Source organism: Carettochelys insculpta, chromosome 2 (assembly GCF_033958435.1).
Source record: "Carettochelys insculpta isolate YL-2023 chromosome 2, ASM3395843v1, whole genome shotgun sequence".
Lineage (NCBI taxonomy): Eukaryota > Metazoa > Chordata > Testudines > Carettochelyidae > Carettochelys > Carettochelys insculpta.
Window position 1 is genome coordinate 279,257,467 of NC_134138.1, and position 18,618 is coordinate 279,276,084.

The following is an 18,618-nucleotide window of genomic DNA, read 5'->3' on the forward strand; positions in this document are numbered from 1 at the left end:
TGTTTTCTTACTGCACAGCGAGATGGTTTGTTCCTGTGCCTTCAATAAGGTTTCTTTAAAACACTGCCAGTTCTCCTGAACTCCTTTCCCCTTCATACTAGCTTGCCCATCACTTTTCTGAGGGAGTTGGAGTCTCCTCTTCTGAAACCAAGGATCTGTATTTGATTGTTCCCCTTCCTTCCTTTTGTGAGGATCCTGAACTCTACCATCTCACAATCACCCACCCACCAGCATCTGAAGAAGTGAGTTAACTCACGAAAGCTCATGCTCTAAACTTTTCTGTTAGTCTATAAGGTGCCACAGGACCCTTCATTGCTGCTACAGTCACCCACCCAGTTCTATTTCTCCTACTAGTTCTTCCCTGTTTGTGAGCAGCAGGTCAAGCTGCACATGGCCCCCAGTCAGTTCTTTCAGCACTTGTGCCAGGAGGCTCTAACAAGTTCCTGGATTGTCTGTGTGCTGTTGTATTGGTCTCCCAACAAATGTCTGGGTGATTAAAGTCTCCCATGAGAATCAGGGCCTGTGATTTGGAAGCTTTTCTTAGTTGTCTGAAGAAATCCTCATCTACTTCATCTCCCTGATCTGGTGGTCTATAGCAGACACCAACCACAACATCACCTCGGTTGCTTTCACCTCTAAGCTTAACCGAAAGACTCTCAGCTGGCTTTTCAACCTCCAGGTACTGGAGCTCTGACAGTTGTACTGCTCTCTTACATACAGCACCACTCCTCCTCCTTTTCTCCCCCGCCTGTCCTTCCTGAACAGTTTATATCCTTCTATGACCGTGCTCCAGTTATGCGAGTCATCCCACTAAGTCTCCCTTATTCCAATCACCTCACACTCCTTTCACTGTGCCAGGGCCTCTAATTCTTCCTGTTTGTTTCCCAGGCTTCTTGCACTTGTGTACAAACACCTTAGCTAGTTAGCTGATTGGTCAACCTTCTCTTTTCAAACCTGGGGTCCTCCTTTGTTGTTCCTTCCTCCTTCCCCACTTACCTCAGGGCTTGTGTCACTGTCCCCCGGCATACCTAGTTTAAAGCCCTCCTCACTAGGTTCGCAAGCCTGCCCACAAAGATGCTCTTCCCTCTTATTCCTGAAACAGAATCCCATGGTCGACAAAACCAAAGCCTTCTCTCTGATGCCACCTGCGCAACCATGCATTTACTTCCATATATAATAGATAGAGACAAAACAAAACAAAAAACAAAACAAAACAAAAAAATTAAATGAAAACTGACAAGTCAGCTGGGGGGGATGAAGGGTAACGAGGAAATTACTTACTGCAAGTGTCTATTAAGTTAAGTGACTTGTCTGAGATCACTACAAATATCAAAGATGGGGAAGCTGTCTTTGTAATGTGTAAGGTAATTGCTATCTCTATTAAGACCAAGGTGCAAAGTGTCAAATTTGAGAATAAATATTGAGTAAGCGACCAGGGAGCTTTGCGACCGGGTGCTGGCAAACAGGGTGTGTGCTAACAGGAGGGAGTTTGGAGAGGCTCTCCTGGAGGAGGAGAAGGAAGGAGCAAACTAAAGCACCTTGGGGTAAGTGGCTGCTTATATTTGGAGGTTTTGGGCTTGTGTGTTTGTTTGGAGTTTGGAGTTTGTTTGTTTGGAGTGCTGAGCTGAGTGTGTGTGTTTGTTTGTTTGAAAGGCCGTGTGCTCAGGCAGGCAGGCAGGCAGTTGGAAGCTGATTAGGTTTGAATTGAAACACCGTGTGCTGATTGGCTGAGCTGTAGGCAGAGGGAGGAGCTATCAGGGAGGCCGAGCACTTAAACCCTGCTAGTAAGCGACCAGGGAGCTTTGCGACCGGGTGCTGGCAAACAGGGTGTGTGCTAACAGGAGGGAGTTTGGAGAGGGGAGTTGAGAGGGGGAGCTTGGAGGGAGCCAGTGACTTCTGTTGCCCTTAAACTAAATCCTTTATAACAACCTCTATCTGAAACATTTAATTAACCCTCATATATAACTAGAGTAGGAAATGGAGGCAGAAGCCCAGCAGCAGAGTGGGGGCTATCCTGTTTATTGTGTCGAGTGCAGTATGTATGACTACCTACCCTGTGGGCGGGTGGCGTATGTGTGCGCTCGATGCAAGGAGCTCCTGGCCCTCAGAGACCGAGTGCGTGCTTTGGAGGCCAGGGTGGCTGAACTGGAGGAGCTAAGGAAGGCAGAGGTGTTTGTGGATGAGACTTTCCGGGACATAGTAGGGCTGTCCCACCTCCAATCTGACAGTCCTGAGGCTGTTACGGAGGATGAAAGGCTCAGGGAAGGAGAGCAGTCAAGGGGAGCAGAGGGAAACCATCCCGTAGTTGGGACCCTCCTTCCAGAGGGTGATGTTGTATCCTCTCGTGCCGAGGATACTTCTCCGGGGGAGGGAGCGCCAGCTGTTAGGAAGAAGCAGGTTTTAGTAGTGGGGGATTCGATCATTAGAAATATAGATAGTTGGGTTTGTGATGACCGGGAGAACCGTATGGTGACTTGCCTGCCTGGTGCGAAGGTTGCGGATCTCTCGAGGCATCTAGACAGACTTATGGGCAGTGCTGGGGAGGAGCCGGTCGTCGTGGTACATGTTGGTACCAATGACATAGGGAAGGGTAGAAGAGATGTTCTGGAGGCCAAATTTAGGTTACTAGGAAAGAGACTGAAATCCAGAACATCTTTGGTGGCATTCTCTGAAATGCTTCCAGTTCCACGCGCAGGGCCAGATAGACAGGCAGAACTTCAGAGTCTCAATGCGTGGATGAGACGATGGTGTAGGGAGGAGGGGTTTAGATTTATTAGGAACTGGGGACACTTTTGGGGTAGGGGGAGCCTATACAGGAAGGATGGGCTCCACCTAAATCAAGGTGGATCCAGACTGCTGGCATTAAACATTAAAAAGGACATAGAGCAGTTTTTAAACTAAGAGGTGGGGGAAAGCCGATTGGTGCGGGGGAGCACCTGGATCGGACGGAGACTTCTCTTACACGAGGCTCCATAGACAGGGATTCCCTAGAAGTTAGTCAGATAGGGAACGTGGGAAATAATATATGGGCAAGATCAGATGTAAAACAATCATGCATAAAAAAATCCACCGTGTCTGTGAAAGGCGGACATATAAATAGTGGTAGTTTTCTAACATGCTTTTACACTAATGCTAGGAGTCTGTCTAATAAGATGGGTGAACTGGAGTACCTCATATCAAAGGAGGAAGTTGACATAATAGGCATCTCAGAAACATGGTGGAATGAGGACAATCAGTGGGACACTATCATACCGGGATATAAATTATATCGGAAAGACAGAACAGGTCGTGCGGGTGGCGGAGTGGTACTATATGTGAAGGATAATATAGAATCAAATGAAGTAAAAATCCTAAAGGAATCAAAATGTTCCATAGAATCATTATGGATAACAATTCATTTCTCTAATATGAATATGGCATTAGGAATATATTACCGACCACCTAACCAGGACAGTGATAGTGATGCTGAAATGTTAAGGGAGATTAGAGAGGCTATCAAAATAAAAAACACAGTAATAATAGGAGATTTCAATTATCCCCATATTGATTGGGTGCATGTCACCTCAGGACGGGATTCAGAGATTAAATTTCTTGATGCCTTAAATGACTGCTTCTTGGAGCAGCTAGTACAGGAACCCACAAGGGGAGAGTCGGTTCTCGATCTAGTCTTAACTGGAACGCAGGATCTGGTCCAAGAGGTAACTGTTACTGGACCGCTTGGAAATAGTGACCACAATATAATAACTTTTAATATTCCTGTGTTGGGAAGAACACCGCAGCGGTCAAACACTCTGGCATTTAATTTCAAAAAGGGGAATTACACTAAAATGAGGAAGCTAGTTAAACAGAAACTAAAAGGTAGAGTAATTAAACTAAAATCCCTGGAAGCTGCATGGAAACTGTTTAAAGACACCATACTAGAGGCCCAACTTAAATGTATACCCCAAATAAAAAAACACAGTAAGAGACCTAACAAAGAACCACCATGGCTAAACAGCCATGTTAAAAAGGCAGTGAGAGAGAAAAGGGCAGCTTTTAAAAAGTGGAAGTCAAATCCTAGTGAGGAAAATAGAAAGGAACATAAACACTCCCAAATTAACTGTCATAATGTAGTAAGAAAAGCCAAAAAAGAGTTTGAGGAACAGCTAGCCAAAAATTCAAAAAACAATAGTAAAATGTTTTTTAAATACATTAGAAGCAGGAAGCCTGCTAAAAAAGCAGTGGGGCCCTTGGATGATAAAGATATAAAAGGAGCGATCAAGGAAGACAGTGCCATTGCGGAGCGATTAAATGATTTCTTTGCTTCAGTCTTCACGGCTGAAGATGTTACAGAGGTTCCTAAATCTGAGCCAGCCTTTTTAGGCGACAAATCTGAGGAACTCACTCAGATTGAAGTGACATTAGAGGAGGTTTTGGAATTAATTGATAAGCTGAATAGTAACAAGTCTCCAGGACCAGATGGCATTCACCCAAGGGTTCTGAAAGAACTCAAATGTGAAATTGCGGAGTTATTAACAGTGGTTTGTAACCTATCCTTTAAATCCACTTTGGTACCAAATGACTGGAAGACGGCCAATATAACACCAATATTTAAAAAAGGCTCTAGAGGAGATCCTGGCAATTATAGACCGATAAGTTTAACATCAGTACCAGGTAAATTAGTAGAAACACTAGTAAAGAGTAAAATTGCAAGGCACATAGAAGAGCACGAATTGTTGGGCAAAAGTCAGCATGGTTTCTGCAGAGGGAAGTCGTGTCTGTCTAATCTATTAGAATTCTTTGAAGGGGTTAATAAACATGCGGACAAGGGGCACCCAGTGGACATAATATACCTAGATTTCCAGAAAGCCTTTGACACGGTCCCACACCAAAGGCTTTTATGTAAATTAGGTGGTCATGGGATAGGAGGAAAGGTCCTTTCATGGATCGGAAATTGGTTAAAAGACAGAAAACAAAGGGTTGGAATAAATGGTAAATTTTCACAATGGAGGGGGGTAACTAGTGGTGTTCCCCAGGGCTCAGTCCTGGGACCGATCCTGTTCAACTTGTTCATCAATGATCTAGAAAATGAGGTAAGCAGTGAGGTGGCAAAGTTTGCAGATGACACCAAGTTGTTCAGGACAGTCAAAAGCAAAAGGGATTGTGAAGAACTACAAGGAGATCTCAGCAAACTGAGTGATTGGGCAGCAAAATGGCAAATGAAATTTAATGTGGGTAAGTGTAAGGTAATGCATGTTGGAAAAAATAACCCAAATTACACGTACTACATGATGGGGTCAAATTTAGCTACGACAGATCAGGAAAGGGATCTTGGAGTTATAGTGGATAGTTCTCTGAAGACATCCACGCAGTGTGCAGCGGCAGTTAGTAAGGCAAATAGGATGTTAGGAATTATTAAAAAAGGGATCGATAATAAGACAAAAGATATCATACTTCCCCTATATAAAACTATGGTACGCCCACATCTCGAGTACTGCGTGCAGATGTGGTCTCCTCACCTCAAAAAAGATATATTGGCATTAGAAAAGGTTCAGAAAAGGGCGACTAAGATGATTAGGGGCTTGGAAAGGGTCCCATATGGGGAGAGGCTAGAGAGACTGGGACTTTTCAGTTTGGAAAAGAGGCGATTGAGGGGCGATATGATAGAGGTATATAAAATCATGAATGGTGTGGAGAAAGTGAATATAGAAAAATTATTTACCTTTTCCCATAATACAAGAACTAGGGGACACCAAATGAAATTGATGGGTAGTAGGTTCAAAACTAATAAAAGGAAATTTTTCTTCACACAGCGCACAGTCAACCTGTGGAACTCCTTGCCCGAGGAGGCTGTGAAGGCCAGGACTCTATTAGGGTTTAAAAAAGAGCTTGATAAATTTTTGCAGGTCAGGTCCATAAATGGCTATTAGCCAGGGATAAAGTATGGTGCCCTAGCCTTCATAACAAGGGCAGGAGATGGATGGCAGGAGATAAATCACTTGTCTTCTGTTCTCCTTCTCTGGGGCACCTCGCATTGGCCACCGTCGGCAGATGGGATGCTGGGCTTGATGGACCTTTGGTCTGACCCAGTATGGCCATTCTTATGTTCTTATGTTCTTATTCTATTTCAGATGTCTCTCTTTGTAATCTGGTGTTTAAGTCTCTTTGTTATAGGATGCAGGTTCTCAGGTCTCTAGTACTATGGCCTACTCCACTGAAACGCTCACAGACAGGTTTATGTGTCTCCAGATTCCCAATGTCTAATTTATGTCCAGTCATTCTTTGGTAAAGTGATTGTCCAATATTATTTTGTCAGTTTTTAAAGTGCGACATGACTGCTTTTTTGTTTTGTCTGTATTAAAGTTTCCTGTCTGCACTCCTGAGACTGCATGTGCACAATGCTTTTATTCCCCTTCCTACAGTCGCTCCAGCCATATTTGTAAAGTTGCTTGAGAACCAAGAACTGCAAGAGAGCGACACAGCAAAACTATACTGTGAGCTATCCAAGCCTAACATCCCAGTGGAATGGAAGAAAGCTTCAGCTGTGATCAAGGCCAGTAAGAAGTTTGAAATCAAGGAGGAGGGGAATGTTCACACTTTGATCATTCATGACTTAAAGCTGGAGGACTCAGGGGAGTACAGCTGTAAGACAGCTGACAAGAAGACAACTGCCAGACTAGACATCAAAGGTGAGAAGTCACAGAGAGAGAGCCGTGCTAGTCTGTATACTATCAGAACAAAAAAGCCGTCCAGTGGCGCTTTAAAGACTAACAAAATAATTTATTAGGTGAGCTTTTATGGGACAGACCCACTTCTTCAGACTTTAGCCAGACCAGAACAGACTCAATATTTAAGGTACAGAGAACCAAAAATAGAACCAAATCAGAATTGTCCACCTTGATGACTATTTTTGGTTCTCTGTATTGGGTCGGTTCTGGTATGGCTATGGTCTGAAGAAGTGGGTCTGTCCCATGAAACTCATGACCTAATAAATTATTTTGTTAGTCTTTAAAGTGCTACTGGACAGCTTTTCAAAGGTGGGATGGTGTCTCTAGAGCTCCCTGCTGTGAAGCCATTCATAAAATGGCATTGTTTCGTATCTGCCGGTGTTTGCGCGCAGGGGTCACTCTTGCTTTCAAGGATTTCACCGTAGTGGTGAAAAACAATCTTGTCTTCAGTAATAGTGACTAAAGCTGTTCAGAATTTTCTGTGAGGTGCCTCCTGGGAGTTGTAGTTTGGGTGTGTCGGGTTCCCATTCTCTCCTATGGGCTCTGCTACATCCTCTGCGATGCACCAAGGTCTCCCCTATGATCAAGCCATGTAGTGCATTATAAGACTCACAAGCCTCCACTGAATCATGGGAGCTGTAGTGCAGCCAGAGACCAAGCCAATAAGGAAGGGTGAGGGCACAGTACAGTCTATCACCTTAGACCAATGCAGTTTGATGCTGTCAGGCAGGACTTGAAACAAAACCTTATGATTTGGGTATGTCAAAACATATCATATGAGATGAAGATGTCAAAATGAGCAAATCAAATTTTTTGGAACTTTTTGTTCCACACAAAATGTCCCTGTTTTGATTTGATGTTTCAATTTAGGATGAAAACAAATGTTAAGATACCAGAATTTGCCACAGGTCAGAAATTCTGATTTTCATTCAGTGGTAGAGCTTATTGAAGGTGTGTGCAATAAGCAATCTTACCTTTACAAAAGAGACTACATTTAGAAATGTTACATTGCTCATTAAAATTAGGCTGCCATAAGTATGGTAAATGAAATGATTTTTTGTTGAACAATTCTATTCCTGTTTTTTTTAGAAGTGTTTAAAACTATCTCATTTCAGATTAAGAGAGCTCCCGATCCAAAATGCTCCATGCTCTTATTTTGGTTATCACTCCAAACGTGGATGACAAAACCAAATTTAAGTAGTAGAGATAGGACAAAGATGGGTCAAAAGTGGAACTCAGATTCACTAGTCAAAATTTGGATGTGCAGGTACATTAAATCTAGATGTGAATCAGACCTTGTTCTGATTTTTACAAAACTGAAACCTGACCAGTATTATATAAAACCAAATCCACCTTTCCTGTTGGAATCCCTTCATTATTTTGAATGACTTGTTAAGACACAGATATTAAATTATCCCCCAGCACAAACCACTTTGCTAAACTTTATTACCAACTTACAAAAATAATTGATCTACCAAAGAACTATCAATTTTGACATAACTATATGCTAGAATCTATCCTTGCTTACATTCCTGCAGCTTGACTGGGAGTAAATGAAGGCAGAATTTGGTCCATTAACTTTTGGAATTACATGATTGTTCAAGCTGCTATCAGAACATTAAAAAAGCCCTTCTCTCATAAAAAACAAGCAGTCCTGTAGCAAGTTAAAGGCTAATCTTTTTATTTATTAGGTAATGAACTTCCATGGGTGAGACCCACTTTATCATATTAGGAGCACAAATAAGAACACAGTGTGTGTGTGTGTGTGTGTGCGTGTGTGTCTGTGTGTGTTTTTATATATATATAAAATCTCTCTCTCCATATATATAGTGTATATATATATAGTGAAGTCGGGGGGAAGAGAAGGGGAAAAAGAGGAGGGAATGGGAGTCACCTCTCATTAATAGGACCTGTGGAAGAGGTACATTAAGTGGGATGGGAGCCATTCCTGCAAATATCAAGATGGAGAAATTGCCCTTGTGATGCATAATATAATTGAGATCTCTGTTAAGCCCCATGTTAAGTGTGTCAGACTTGCAAATGAATTCCAATTCAGATGTCTCCCTTTGTAGTTTAGTTGTAAAATCCTTTTGTAAAAGGATGGCCACTTTGAGATCCTTTATTGTATGTTCTGGGAAGTTATAGTGTACCCAAAAAGGTATATGTGTATTCTAGTTCCTGAAGTCAGATTTATGTCCGTTCATCCTTTGGTGCAGACACTGTCCGGCTTATCCAATGTACATGGCAGAGGGGCATTGCTGGCACACAATGGCACATATCTCCTTAGTGGATGTGCAGGTGTATGAGCCCCTGATGGTCTGGCTGATTTGGTGAGATCCAGCGATGATGTCTCTAGTATAGATATATGAACAGAGCTGGCAACAAGGTTTGTTGCAGGGTGGGGTCCTAGGGTTAGTATTTCTGTGGCATGGCATGTGGCTTCTGGTGAATATTTTCCTCAGGTTGGGCAGCTATCGGTAGGAAGGAACAGGCCTGTCACCCTCCTCTCTTGTTTGCTTAATTCACCTTTCAGCCCTGCCTGTGCTTTTCAAACGCTGGCTCCAAAACGAGGAAGTCGAGGAAGGGTGTACAGCTGCCCTCCGTTGTGAGCTGACAAAGCCAGATGCCCCAGTTGAATGGCGGAAAGGAAATGTGGTGCTGCAGTCCAGTGACAAGTATGAGCTCAGGCAGGAGGGGACTTTTGTGGAGCTGTTTATTTATGATGTGGGACTTCAGGATGCCGGCGAGTATACATGTGATTCAGGAGACCAACAAACGACTGCTGCACTGCTAGTCAAAGGTAGGCTTGACTGTTGCAAACAGTCATGAAGACCATGGCTGTTCTGCAAAACTGTTGAAAGTGGGAGTTTTACTCATGAACTGTAGTTAACATTTATCAGCCCGTGAATCACATTTTAATGTAATGATGCTACCGTGTGTCATGACTCAGCTATTTGTGATTTGTATAAAAACTGCTCTCGCGCTTACAATTTTGATCTCACAACCAGATGACGGGGCAAAATTGCAGATGCTATTGGCTATGGTCATAAACTATAGCTGCTATGAAGTTGAGATGTGCCAGCTGTTAGGACGTCACATTAGCTGAGATAAAACTATCTCACGGTGCTTAGAATGGGGGGATGTTCCTACATATGTGTGTTAGCACCTTGCAGATGTTGACCTAGAAAAGGCAACCGCTGGGACGGTACCTATGCAACCAGCACTAACGTCATGCTCTTTTGCCTCTTGTAACTCAGCCATTAGAGATCTATGAATTCGCTACTGGCTTTCAGCTAACAGAGGTGGGCTCATTTAACTTGGCCATTAGCAGTTCCTGGTTTTAGATTTAGAAGTGCTGAGTTCTGTATCTGTTATACTGCTGGCCCCCTCCTTCCTGGGGTGCTGCATTATACATGTCATTCAAATGATTAGATGTCCAAATAATATCATTTCCATCTGCATATTTATGCTCATAGTTGATTGTAGGACCAGAATTGTGGGTGTGAATAATATGGTAATAATAATAATAATAATAATAATGTATGGAAATACACATCTCATAGAACTGGACAGGACCTTGGGAGGTCATTAAGTCCAATCCCTTGTCCTCTTGGCAGGACTAAGAACCGCTCCTCCCCGGCTTTTTTTTTTGCTCTATTTACCACAGATCCCTAAATGGCCTTCTCAAGGGTTGAGCTCACAAGCCTGGGCTTAGCAGGCCAATGCTCAAACCACTGAGGTATCCCTCCACCTAAATTAAAATTAAAGACCACATAGAGGCATAGAGGCCCCTTAAAAACCCATAACTCAGAGCAGCCTTGAACTGAGCAGGGACAATCTACTCTTACTATTTTGTCTGTAACTGGTCCCTGTGTGGCTTTGGGCAGAGGGAAACTGGAAGCATTACAGTGGACTAACATTTCCAGTTTTCCATCTCTCTTAACCACAACTGGCAGCAACCACCCAAAGAGAGGTTGCCAGAAGGGGAGCTCTGACTAGTGAAATAGTCCAGTACATCTCAGCAATTCACCCTTCAGCATTATCAAAACTGTAGCTGTTTCTCCATTGCAGCTGTGCCAGTGCTTTTCAAAGAAGAACTGCATAATGTGGAGGTGGAAGAACGGGGAACAGCTGTCCTGCAGTGTGAAATCTCCAAACCTGATGCCCCAGTGGAGTGGAGGAAAGGAGGGCTGGTCCTTCAGCCCAGTGACAAGTACGAGATGCGGCAGAATGGTACCACTGTGGAGTTAATTATTCATGACTTGGAGGTTGAGGACTGCGGCCCTTACACCTGTAGCACTGGGTACGAGCTCACTACCAGCTCTGTGTACGTACAAGGTAAGAATAAATCTTTTCAAATTACTTCCCATTTTTGAATCATAGAATCATAGGCTTGGAAGAGACCTCAGGAGGTTGTCAAATCCAATCATTCTGGTGGAATTCAGTCAGATAGTTCTTCACTCAACAGGCTCAGTTTTGCTCGGTGGTAAGTAGGAGCAACTCCACTGATTTAGGGCTTGATTTTAGTGATGTCTCAAATTTTTATACCAATCCAGAAGATGGATCAATCTTTATCATATAATGGAGTTCAAAAATAGTGACTATACTGCCTGTAAAATGATTTAATAACAAGTGTTTTAATAACAATTTGCTTAGGCTGCTATGAAGAATACCACCTTAATTCGTTTTGTAATTATGTTATAAAATCGTAAGTACACACAGTACTGAAATCACAGGGAAGATCCCTGGCCTAAGGCATTTACAGTATCAGTGCAGAGGGCATCATATAGGACACCAGATCATGAATGGATCAGGAGATTCCTGAAGATTGTCCTCACACTGAAATAGTATTTCCGAATAAATGCTCTGTAAGCAAATGAAGAATGTTCTTGGAATCAAACTTGAAATCTGATTGGTAATGTCCCTTTTAAGCAAGTTGAGCTCATTTTTTATCTGAAGGTGCGTGACACGTTTACATATGCAGGAGAGTTTGAAAGTATTTCACGGACTCTGTGACTCTGTGAACCGTACTGCGGTCCATTCTGCGGAAGAAACATGTACATGTTTGTCCTCTATTTTCCCTTGGTGTACCCATTTTCTTGCTCTGTTACACAGAAGAGGAAGCAGAGATAGTTTGTGGTTTAAAGAACACGGACGTCTTTGCGGGGGAGTCAGCCACATTCACCTGCGAGCTCTCGCGTCCAGGGGTGCAAAACGTACAGTGGTGGCTGGATGGATCTCCCCTTCAGAAGAGTTCTGTGAATGAAATCGCGGTGCGAGACGGAAAAATCCACACTTTGACCCTAAAGAGCCTAGGGGCTGACGATTCGGGGATTGTGACTTTCAGAGCTGGGCCCCTCATATCTTCAGCTAAATTATTAATCAAAGGTATTTTTTCAGAAAGATGCAGACGGACATCCCCCCAAACTACTCTCCATATTAGTGGTTCTGCCTTCTGGTTACCCTTACAAAATTCCTCTAAAATGCTCTTGGGTTACTAGTGTCCTGCCAGTGGCATAATATTTACATAACTAGCAGACACTAGAATAGGGCCCAGATTTACAACATTTAGGCTACGTCTACACGTGCCCCAAACTTCGAAATGGCCATGCAAATGGCCATTTCGAAGTTTACTAATGAAGCGCTGAAATGCATATTCAGCGCTTCATTAGCATGCGGGCGGCAGCAGCGCTTCGAAATTGACGAGCCTTGCCGCCGCGCGGCGCGTCCCGACGGGGCTCCTTTTCGAAAGGGCCCCGCCTACTTCGAAGTCCCCTTATTCCCATGAGCTCATGGGAATAAGGGGACTTCGAAGAAGGTGGCGTCCTTTCGAAAAGGAGCCCCGTCGGGACGCGCCGCGGGGCGGCAAGGCTCGTCAATTTCGAAGCGCTGCTGCCGCCCGCATGCTAATGAAGCGCTGAATATGCATTTCAGTGCTTCATTAGTAAACTTCGAAATGGCCATTTGCATGGCCATTTCGAAGTTTGGGGCACGTGTAGACACAGCCTTACTCATGCAAGTTGTCCATATTCATGCAAGTAGACCTGTTGGCTTCAACAGACCTTCTGTGACTAAGGATGGTTGCCGATCAGGCCTGTGGCTTAGCTTGACAGCACAATAAAGGTTCAGATTGTGGAACTAGATGGTGAGGGTTTAGTTTTATCATTACAGTACCTGTGTGGTGCGTGCCTCCAGGACTGTACAAAAATATTACTGTAAATTCCGCACCCCGAACATCAGGGGGTGGGTAAACGTAATGGGGCTGGCAGTGAAAGATGGACAGCCCCAGCAGGAAAGGAGAGAGATGGCCCCCAATAGACAATAGGTAGCTGCTCTCCCTGGTCTCCATTGGCTAGCTGGGAGGGAGGAGTGCTAATTGGCCAGCATTCCTGAAATCCCATTATTTAGCCTGGTGTGGGGTCTTTGAGCTCTCTTCCAGCAGCTCACCCTACCCACACCCACTAGGAACAGGAACCTAGCTGTAAAGATGCTGCAGGTCTAACCAATCACCTGTTTGGATGGTCAGGAAGAATTTTTTTCTCCTGAGGGCCAAGGGGTAGAGGACAAGAGAGAGTTTCCCCCCCCCCTCCCCCCACTCCTTACAGCTCCTTCAAGCAACAATGGATCACGCAAGCATATGCATAGTACCCAAATGAGATACTCGAGTGGTGATAGTTTTGCCTTGCAGTTTGCAGTTGGTTTCCAGTGTGGTGAAAATTGTAAAATGAAGTTTTCAGATATAAAAACCTGGGATTTTGGTTATGGGCCTTAGGCTCATGTGTACGTGGGAGAAAGAGAGAGACTATGCTTTCCACATAGCTGAGGTCCCCATCTTGCTACATCCTCTGTCCCTGTTGAGGAAGAGAGGGTATTAGGACTCAGAGATCTAAGTCCATAGGGTAGACTGAGGGGTTATGGGTTACATGACAGGAGCCCTGTAACCTCCCACACCACAGCCAATTAAACACCTGGTATAGGAGAGTAGGGGAGATGGGTGGGCAGCACACCGCCCTGTCTTAACATTTAATAAAAGTTGCAGCCTGCAGCTTAATTTCATGCATGGGTCTGTCTTCATTTTGCTGCTGTGTCCACACCAATACTACATAACCCTTGCCTGCTACTGCTCCAGGAAACACACAAACACCAGCATTAGGCCGGATTCAGAACTGTGTGGCTTTCGTGTTGTGGCAGCATAACTCCATGAAAATCAAAGTCAATGACCCTTGTGCCTGGAAACGCAGAACCAATAGCGGTACCTGGATGGATCTCAGTGGAACAACAGCGGCATCCCATTGCAGCAGTACCATGGTGATGTGGGCCCATTTATTTGTCACTGCTGATTAGTACAGTTCTGGGAATGTTTTGTTGCTGTTGATACGGTTTTAGTTATGGTAAAATCAGCCAGGAGCTGCAAACAAAGCTGAGCTCAAACTTTTACCTTAAAGACATCCCCTGCACGTATACATCCCTTAAAGTTCTCAGGAAAAGCTGTGACTTGCTTTTGTCCTGAGACACCGATAAAATAATTCTTACTTGTCACACACCAGAAGATTTGCTATTTTTTCTATTCGAATCCCCTCCCTTTTTGGGTAGCTGTGTCCTTGAACTAAACCCGATGTAGCTGGACTTGTGCAATTGGAATCCGGAACGACCATCAATTTTGTTGCACCATCAGTTTGGTGAGATCTTTGTGAACTGACAAATCCTGTGTGTCTGACATCAAAATAATGTGCCCATGAATGAATGATAGCCAGTGCATTAGCAATGCAATTTGCATTTAAGTAAAGAGCTTGATTCTGTAGCCTGCTCTGCACAGAACTCCAAATGGATGTACTACAGAAGTGAGGCCAGACTATTATTTTTTAAAAAAATTGGTAGACATTTGTGGCTTGCGTGCAGCCAAATTATGAGTATCAGACATGTTTTAATTGGCACCGTGCCTACTGAAATTTTATATCTATTGTCCTTCCACTGAAGCCAATGGAATTTTTTGCCACAGACTTGAATGAGGGTAGGGTTTGGAGTATATCGGATATAGATATAGAGCACTTGATCAGAATGGCGAATGCAAAGTCATGTAAATTGCAAAACACATTCCCAACTATTCATGTAAAATGATGGGTTGTAAATGAGCTGTCTGCACTCAGAAAAAGAGATATGGCAAATACGGTGGATAATTCTCTAAAAACAGTGGCTTAGCGTACCGTGGCAGTCAGAAAGCTGAACGGAAAGCTGAGGATTGTTCAGAAAGGGATAGATAATTAGACACAAAACATTATTTTGCCTGTACATAAATCCATGATAAGCTCACATTTTGAAGACAGCAGGTGTGGTCACCCCCTCTCAAAATATATATCCAGCTCCCGTATGCAGAGAGATTAAGAAGACTGGGACTTTTCAGCTTGGAAAAGAGACAACTAAGGGGCGATATGAGAGAGGTCTAAAAATCATGACAAGTTTGGAGAATATAAAGAAGGAAATGTTATTTACTCCTCAGAACACAAGCATCTGTTGTTAGGAATAAGGGGATTTCAAAGTTGCTGAGGTCCTTTCAAAAAGGAGCCCCCATCTCGTCAATTTCGAAGGGCCACGGCTGCCGGCATTCTAATGAGGCGCTGAATATGTATTTTATTAGTAAAACTTCATTAGTAAACTTTGAAATGGCCATTTCGAAGTTTTGGGCTAGTGTAGACACAGCCAGGATGTTGTGAGGGCCCAGACCATTACAGGGTTCAAAAAAGAGCTCGATAAATTCATGGAGGACAGGTCCATCAAAGACTCTTAGCCAGGATGGGCAGGGACGGTGTCCCTATCCTCTGTTTATCAGAACCTGGGATTTGGCAACCAGGGACAATTACCTGTTCTGTTCATTGCCTCTAGGGCACATGACATTGGCCACTGTTGGAAGACAGGACCCTGGGCTAGATTGACTTTTGGTCTGACCCAATATGGCCACTCTGACATTCTTATGCATTCAAAAGAAACACCCCAGTTGTGATACTATGATCAGTAGCATCCTTCTTGCTGGGGAGGAAAAGCCCTAGTAAAATTCTAACCGTGCTTGTATTAATGGACACTTTCCTGCACTTGATTATGGACCATGAAGTATCCAGCCATATTTCTCTAATGTTTGTTCTTGTGACCATGATATCAACAGTTCTCCCTCTGCCCTGCAGGGGCCTGTTTCAACAAGTTCACTTGCAATTGGACAAGCTCTGCACAGGTTCAAATTTCATGACTTCTTGGTGTCTTTGGTGCACACAATGTTACTGCCCTATGAAGCAGGTATGGAGGCCCAGATAGCCGAACATGACTGGATCTTCATGGATGCATCAGGAGGAAGGGAAAGTCACAGATTGGCAGCCCACTTCTTCTCACCCCTTGTGCACATAAGGACTGCAGCCACAATCTCTCCTTGGGCTCTTGGAGAGGGAGAACAGCCCCCAAGAGCATAAACATTTAACCATCACAATGTTGCTGGTGGCGCTGAACTTCCTAAATGGGACCAGGGCCCTTTCTTTTCCTGCGCCAGCTGTTGGGTAGGGTTGACCGTGACAATGGGGGCACAGGTTGCGTCTCATGTGGTGGGTGGAGGTATAGGTATTTGAGAGGGAGTTGGGTCATAAATGACTACAGACACAGATAAGCTTGAGAAACTTTGGGTGAAGCTGTCTGACCATACAGCTACCCTAAAAGACACTGTTAGCTTGCACGCTGCTTGATGCTGGCACATGCTAAACCAGCTAACCCGTAGCGTGTGTGGGCAGCCTTGTGCTTGTAACTTAGTTGCATTTGCTTCCCATTCCACGCGAGCTCTGTGCTTAACGAAATCTGAGCTGCCCTGTCCGTGAGGATCCACTAATGCATGTCCCTCCCGACGTGTTGGTTGACAGATCCAACCATTGAGGTGGTCAGCCCCATGCAGGACATTACTGTGGATGAAGATGGCACAGCAGTGTTCATATGCCAGTACTCTAGGCCAGTGCAAGCCACATGGAAGAAAAATGAACAGGAAGTTTCTGCAGATGGGCGACGAGTCATTATCGAGCAGGACTGGAATGTAGCAATGCTAAAAATTACACCCGCCCTTCCCGAAGACAGTGGCATCTATTCTTGTGAAGCTGGGAGCACTAAAGTTGTGGCTCTGCTTGATGTTCAAGGTGAGGTCTTCCAGCAGAAAAGGAAGACTGCCTAGGGAACCACATAACCACCAAGTGGCAAACCGTGGCCACCTCTGACAACAAGTGGTGATTCCTTTGGTGTTCCTTCCAATGTCAATGATCATGAGAAACACCTTTGGGTGTCAACATGAGTTGAATGTGAAAATGTGCAAAATTCAGTTGGAAATTAATTGTCCACGTATGATTCCACACACATATTGGGAATTATGCCTACTCTCCAAAGAACTGAATCTGGTGGTAGTACTAATCATATGAAATATGTTCTGCTGACTTATTGTCATGGTACAGCTGTAGCTTTCTTGGGGACTTGAAAAATAACAGTACTTAGCTAGTTTTTTAAAACTTTAACGGATGGATAAAATACCATTGCTTTTTATTTTATTTTATTTTATTTTGTTAATCTAATCTGCAGTTCACGTGTAGTTTTTGATCTATTTAAAATTATAATTTGTAATGTCTCTTGTAATTTGTAACTAGCTTCTGTAAGTGTCCCTGGGAGGTAATGTAGAACAGTCAAAGTATTATTTTATGTGTAATTAAGGTTCTGTGATAGACCAGATAAAGGGGAGAAGCTTGATTCAGTGAAAACAGTGTATCAAAGTTTGTTGTGTTTTATTCCTGTATGGTTTACCACCAAAGACTACATCTTGTTTCCAATGAAGTTAATGAGAGTTTTGCCACTGTTTTTATAGGATTAGGATTTGGCCCTATATGTAATCTTTATTGGTCTAATTAACAGAGTGTTGTTTAAATATGTCTTGGACTCAGTTTCTCAGAGTCTGTGTTCAAGTATCACGATTTTTTCTCTGTTAAGTACTTGTGTTGCTGCCGTTACTGCGTTATGCAAGTGCTACATAGTCTTTCTTGTAGTTATTTATTTTTCACTTTAAAACAGAGTGGGGATACATAAAAATCAATCTACCATTCTGTGGTGTAGTGTCCCATGCTAGATGAAAGGCATCCCATTTTAGCATTGATGGAGTGTAAGATATTTCAGAGAAAATGTCCATATCTTTGCTAGTATTAACTAATTGAGATAGTTGACCTGCAGCTGCTCCATGTAAGGAACTTTCCTTGACTTCAAAGTTTTGACTTGATGTACAAAAAACAACTACAGAAGGAGGCCTCCAGCCTACCATTTAAAACAGGACTGCATTTACAGCACCCCAAAACCAAAGGACCAAAATAAACAGCAGTAGAAACTAGCAGCTATGAGGTTTGAATAACTGGTTTTCTGCTATTTCCATATGGGATTCTTGTTTTCAATTGCTGGGTATGCCACTATGATCAGAAAAAAAGTTGATTAGTAGGTGGTTTCTGAACTGTGGGGTTGTACTCAGTTAAAAAGCCACATTATTGTTTTCTATAATGCTCTTCACTTTGGTAGCTGCTTCCATCTTAGGGTTTAAAAGCCCTTGTCAAGTGTTAATGAACTTACTCTTAAAACACCCAAGGGGCAGGGATCTGTAGGTAACAACATTATACATACGTGGAAAACAGGGCATAGAGGAGTAAAATAATGTGGACACATCCACACACAAATGCTGTCATGCATCTAACTCCTGTCCTTTGCTCCATTGTTCTTCCCTTGAAACGTTCAGTTCTGGAGCCTCTGAAAACCTAATGTGGCTTTGCTAGAAAATGAATCAGGTTTCTTAGTATCTAGCAATTGCACGTGGTTTGGAAGCAGTGTTCCCCGTAAGCTGAGTGCTTAGGTGGCCACCTCAGGG

General features: G+C 43.4%; 1 protein-coding gene across 4 annotated transcripts in view; it reads left to right on the forward strand.

Annotated features, from left to right (window-relative positions):
* The window catches only part of OBSCN (obscurin, cytoskeletal calmodulin and titin-interacting RhoGEF), a 270,890-nt gene that overhangs the window by 178,710 nt on the left and 73,562 nt on the right, over nucleotides 1-18,618 (forward strand). For all 4 annotated transcript variants that reach the window (XR_012644111.1, XM_074985301.1, XM_074985298.1 and 1 more), the window contains exons 64-68: nucleotides 6,402-6,668; nucleotides 9,241-9,507; nucleotides 10,779-11,045; nucleotides 11,823-12,095; nucleotides 16,601-16,867. Coding sequence is in view for 3 of the 4 variants with exons in the window: in XM_074985301.1 (XP_074841402.1) it covers nucleotides 6,402-6,668; nucleotides 9,241-9,507; nucleotides 10,779-11,045; nucleotides 11,823-12,095; nucleotides 16,601-16,867 (1,341 nt within the window). In the remaining variant the exon portion in view is untranslated. The remainder of the gene's footprint in view (nucleotides 1-6,401; nucleotides 6,669-9,240; nucleotides 9,508-10,778; nucleotides 11,046-11,822; nucleotides 12,096-16,600; nucleotides 16,868-18,618) is intronic.